The sequence below is a fragment of the Priapulus caudatus genome, unplaced genomic scaffold (genome assembly GCF_000485595.1).
Source record: "Priapulus caudatus unplaced genomic scaffold, Priapulus_caudatus-5.0.1 Scaffold614, whole genome shotgun sequence".
Lineage (NCBI taxonomy): Eukaryota > Metazoa > Priapulida > Priapulimorpha > Priapulimorphida > Priapulidae > Priapulus > Priapulus caudatus.
The window spans coordinates 10,081-15,584 of NW_014577675.1; the positions used below are offsets into that span (position 1 = coordinate 10,081).

Sequence of the window (5,504 nt, forward strand, 5' to 3'; positions counted from 1 at the left end):
GTCGTTGCGCTTCCTCATGCGTTTCGCGGTCATATACTCCTACGCCCGGGCGTTCGGTCCTACGGCCAGTCCGTTGTGTCCTCATGGGTCATTCGTCCTACGGGTTCGTTCGGTCCTACCGGTCGTTGCGCCTACGAGTTCATGTGTCCTACCGGGTCGTTGCGTCCTACGGTCCCGTTGGTCTTACGCCGGCAATTGTCCCTACGGGTTCATCCGCCGCCTATGGGTCAAAATCGCGTCCACGGGTCGTCTACCACGACCCGCTCGACGACCAACACGGGTAACATCCCAGGTTGGCCTACCTCCATTTCGCCTACGTCCCATTTCGCCTACTCCCATTTCGTTCTACTCTAGAGGGCAGAATCGGCAATTCTCCCTATGCTTAAAATTCTACCCCATCCCATTTCGTCTTATGATCGTTTGTTCACTTAAATAATTCATTTATATAATAATCAAATATGCGTTTTGTATTGCGCATACATAGACTGCAGGAACCAGAAGCAAAACATAGCATACAAATAATGAGAACGCATATATGTACATATACCGCGTTAGCCAAACACCCCATAATCATGAAGTTCACTTACCAAGTGGCCAGTAGTTTAGGACGATGTAAATGGAGTAAAACGGTATGACAATAGCGCCGACCGTCACGTCTGTGATGGCAAGGTTAACGATGTAATAGTTGAACGTCGTCTGCAACTTTTTCTCCATGGCAACGGCCGCCATGACGAGCGCGTTTCCAAACACCGTCATCGATATCCAGACCGCCAGCGCGACGATTGTCACAATATTCCGCAACGTCGCTCTAAACTCGGGAACTCGGAACGCTTCTAACAAAGTCTCGTTAGAGGTGATCGAAGAATTCTCGCGGTCGCCGTACGAGGACGCGGCGAACGCCATTTTGCGCTCGAGACAACACGCGTTTTTGCTCGCGTGTACGTTTCTGGCAAATTTCCGACCGTGCGTGCGATAGGTGTTCGCATGACGTGCGCATGTCCACCCACTCCCCCTCCTCCCCCTCGCACCTGCGCCCCCCGCCGTCACTCGCACTCACCACGCACCGAAATACGTTTATCGCACTTTGTGCCTGCGTACACAAATCTGGCGGCGGCGGCGACAACCTACAATAAAGACGATTGCCTGGTTAATTCACGGCGGTGTAATGTAGCTTTCTGATTTTCTTTCCCGTCCGATCTGCATCGAGATGTGTAGGACGCGTAATTTGACGATGAATGAAACGTTAAGTTCACAAGCCCTGTGTGAAAGACAGCTGATAAGAACCATGAGCGATATAGTTATGGTAACTATATATATCCAGGGGCGGACTGGCCCCTCGGGCAAATCGGGCCCATGGACCTAAAAAAAAAAGATTTTTTTTATATTTTAATTTTTAATTTTTTCAGTTTTTCTTCTTCATCGGTCGGTCTAAAAAATATTGTGCCCCAAATCCGAGGACTTTTTCCAATCCATAGGGGAGTGAGGGTTCCACCACTTTTTCAAAGTTCCAATCACCTACCTAACAACCTTATTTTTTGAATGGGTGATTTGGTGTAAAAATTTCAACACGGTATTCCTTATCGAGAATTTCTGATATTGCAGGCCTTTGAGTTTCACAAAGTCCGGACCTCCGACCGCGGTCAGTGGACCGGAGCCCAATCACAGGTATTGCCCGAAGGCCCACAAGGTTCCAGTCCGCCCCTGTATATATCAGTTGGTATATTATACCTGACAAGGCCAAGGTTGTTGCTAACTTCACGCTTCAAGGTTGTTTCACTCACGAGTTCTAAATGTATACGAAAAAACAATCACGTTCTGAATTCCTTCTTTTTTGACGCGGTATTGCCAACGATCTCACGAATTGCGGTATCTATCCAACTTCTTTTATTTACATTGTAGAATTTGACGGATGACCTTTCTAATTTCCGGATTACTGATACCGTACAGGACGGGGTTCAAGGTGCTGTTAAAATATGGCAGCCAGAACAGCAGCGTGTAGGTCGTGTCTGAAATGCTGTTCGGATCCGCCACCTTTACGTTAAGCAACACAAAGAAGACGCCCCAACAGAAAATAAAGGGTACCACTACGTAGGTGAGCACGACGAAAGTGCGTCGGCTACCGCCACGCCTCCCAGCGACGACGGCGAGTACTACCGTCGTCGGCACGGGCCGTCCGACCGACGCGCTTGCACTGTTTATCCTCGGCGACGTGACTACGACACCTGCTGATACTGCGTCTCCCGTCGGCCTCTCTTGCTCGGTTGTCCGGCTGCTGCTAGCCACGTTGCTAAAGTTAGTGGAAATACTGCGAGATGCTTGCCAAATGGCCGCCCCGTTCATTTTCGCGCGCTTTTTCACCGCGTAAAACACGCCGACGTAGCAGATGATTATCATCGGCAGTGAAGACTCGATGAATATCACCATCACCGAGTAAATGAAGACGCCGTTCCGAGCCGGATCCCAGAAGCAGTGGTATCGGAATCCGGGTAGCGTCGGATCGCTCCACTTCGGGTGTTCCCGGACGCGGTCGACAATCATCGCCGGTAGAATGAGGATGACGTCAAGCAACCAAACGACGCTGATGATGGCGATCGTCTTTCTCGTCGTGTTGTTGTTTCTGTAGTGAACACTCCAGGTGACGGACCACAGCCGGTCCATAGAGATGGCCAACATCGTGAAGATGGAAGCGGTGGTTACGACGTAGTCAATCGTAATCCACACAGCGCAGAAAAATTCTCCTGGATTGTAAAACGTATTTTTAGTTCAAACTAATCCCTGTTAAGTGCTACGCAATCGTCAGTTGCCACCGGAGAGTATTATCTTTACATAATATTAATTACATTATACAAAGTGAATTAATTATACATGAATTATACAAAATTATACAATAACTTTACATTAATTATACAAAATTATACAATAACTTTACATTAATTATACAAAATTAATTACATGATACAAAATGAAGTCACGTCGACCTGCACGTCGATGATAATTATACTGATAATGATACCAGAAGTACACATGTATTCTTGTTATACCATGCACTGACTGCAGCAGCAGCAGCAGCAGCAGCAGCAAGTCTGCATGTCTGCCCGCTCCCGCTCACGAATTTTTTTTCCCCACTTGAGTTCCGGATCCACCATAGATAGTGTTTTGTAATATATGGTTCGTATATATATGGTTGGATTATAGTTATAGTTAGTGTTAGGGTTCGGTTGCTGTTTAGGGTTAGGGTTAGGAAGTATTCATTTTACATTGTTGCTTCGAGGAAGTCGAGTGAATGGAGTGCGCTGATTGGCTGTGGTCCGGAACTCAAGTGGGAAAAAAAATTTCGCCTCCCGCTCGTGCATGGACGTACGCTCCACGGTGGGGATAGAGGTGGGGGTTCCTGTCAAGCTACTCTGTGCTTTGATTACCGTCATACTATATTTTATATGTACTATATTTTACGCTATTATGTTTACCTATACTCTAATGCGAACCGTAGTACGAACAGACAAACCACGTCTAAATTGCAGTCTAATAATAAAAAATTTTCATCAGACGAACTATCGGTATCCGCCATTTTGTATACTCACGCGATCTACATTAGCACTTATACCTTGAGTAATTTTACTCACGTGTGCGGCAGACGCTGAAAATATTTCACGTGAGTATTTTGACGCGTGCATGATTTATTGAGTAAAATTAGTCACGTGTGCGCCGGGCTTAACGATTGTAATTAGTGAAATGTGTGAAACGCACCGCTACTGTCGCTAAAAGCTACCATTGTATCGCTAATGGCAGTGTTAGCAAACTATCTTCTAGGAAAAAATTCCCGCATTTTTTGGCAGCTGAAGGTAGAGTTAAACCTGCCTGTTTTTGTGCTTTCAATGACAAAGTAGCGGAAGTACTAGACTCCCGATGTGAAAGAGAATGCTGCCCGCGCTAGTAAGGGAATACGACCATGCAGAGTTCGCGCAAAAATTAAATACCGTAGGACCAACGAACCGTAGGACTATAGACCCGAACCGTAGGACCAACGACCCGTAGGACCAACGACCCGTAGGACCAACGACCCGTAGGACCAATGACCCGTAGGACCAACGACCCGTAAGACCAACGACCCGTAGGACCGACGACCCATAGGATTATAGAATCTGAACCGGCCCTACAAGCGTCTACTGAATTCCTTACATGGAATACCCGTGAGATCCACGTATGGCTTTGTTATTTGCAATGTAGAATCATACGAAAAGCCTTTCGAAATTCCGAGCTACTGATACCGTACAGGACGGGGTTCAAGGTGCTATTAAAATATGGCAGCCAGAACAGCAGCACGTAGGTCGTGTAAGAAATGCTGCTCAGATCTATCGCCTTCATAGCAAACATGACGAGAAAAATTTCCCAGCAAAATACGAACGAGGCGAGAATGTAGGTGAGCGTAGTGAAAGTGCGTCTGCTGTTGCCACGGGTTACCTCGACGGGGGCGGTGGACGTTGTAGACGCTACATTTTGTCTGGCAGACGCGCTTGCCCCTGGGACGTTCAAGGACGCGCGAGGGTGATCCGCGCACATGCGTTCCATTGGAACGTTCTGTTCATTGTTGACGCGATTGTTGCTGCTGGTAGCGCTGGCAGCATTGTGCAAGTAGGCCGAGCTGGCGAGAGATGCAACCCGGTCAACAAGGGCCGCGCGACGAATTTTCGCGCGTTTTCTTAGCACGTAATACACGCGGAAATAGCAGACGATCATGAGGACGAGAGGAACCTGGTAGCAGACGAACATCACCGAGTAAACGAAGGCGACGTTCCGAGCCGGATCCCAGATGCAGTCGTATCGGAATCCGGGTAGCGTCGGATCGCTCCACTTCGGGTGTTCCCGGACGCGGTCGACAATTATCGCCGGTAGAATGAGGATGACGTCAAGCAACCAGACGACGCTGATGATGGCAATCGTCTTTCTAGTCGTGTTGTTGTTTCTGTAGTGAACACTCCAGGTGACGGACCACAGCCGGTCCATAGAGATGGCCAACATCGTGAAGATGGAAGCGGTGGTCGCAAAGTAATCGAACGTGATCCATAAAGCGCAAGCAAACTCACCTGCAATGTAAACCCATTTGATAATTGTTATTCAGCGCGTTCATGTATTGATTAGTGTTGTATAAACATGACCCGCGACAAGATATGAAGACCCGCGCGCCACTAAGGCCGCCGCACACTAGAGCAATACAGCTAATATATATATATATATACAGCAGCATCGCAGCCATCAACAACAGCAGCAGCAGCGGCGGCGGAAGGAGGAGTAGTAGAAACGGCGGAGCAGTAGAAACAACAACAGTAGCAGCCCAGCAACACACGCACCCACCACCAAAGCCACCACGCAAGCAGCAGGCAAAGCAGCAGCATCAGTAGAGCAACAGCAAGCCTAAGCACAAAACAGACAAGTAGCAGCTGCCAAGCGGGAACACAGCAGCAGCAGCAACACAGTACGCAGCCAGCAAGCAACAGCAAGCCAAA

General features: G+C 48.1%; 2 protein-coding genes across 2 annotated transcripts in view; both read right to left on the reverse strand.

The window, feature by feature from the left end:
- Positions 1-1,884: 1,884 nt before the first annotated feature.
- Positions 1,885-2,673, reverse strand: LOC106812157 (5-hydroxytryptamine receptor 1D-like). Its single transcript, XM_014815959.1, has one exon. It carries the CDS (start codon positions 2,671-2,673, stop codon positions 1,885-1,887), a length of 789 nt encoding a protein of 262 aa, XP_014671445.1.
- A 1,539-nt stretch (positions 2,674-4,212) lies between these two features.
- LOC106812158 (5-hydroxytryptamine receptor 1A-alpha-like) overlaps positions 4,213-5,504 on the reverse strand; it is a 2,552-nt gene continuing 1,260 nt past the window's right edge. Inside the window, exon 2 of the mRNA XM_014815960.1 lies at positions 4,213-5,084. Within this exon, the coding sequence (XP_014671446.1) occupies positions 4,213-5,084 (872 nt within the window). The remainder of the gene's footprint in view (positions 5,085-5,504) is intronic.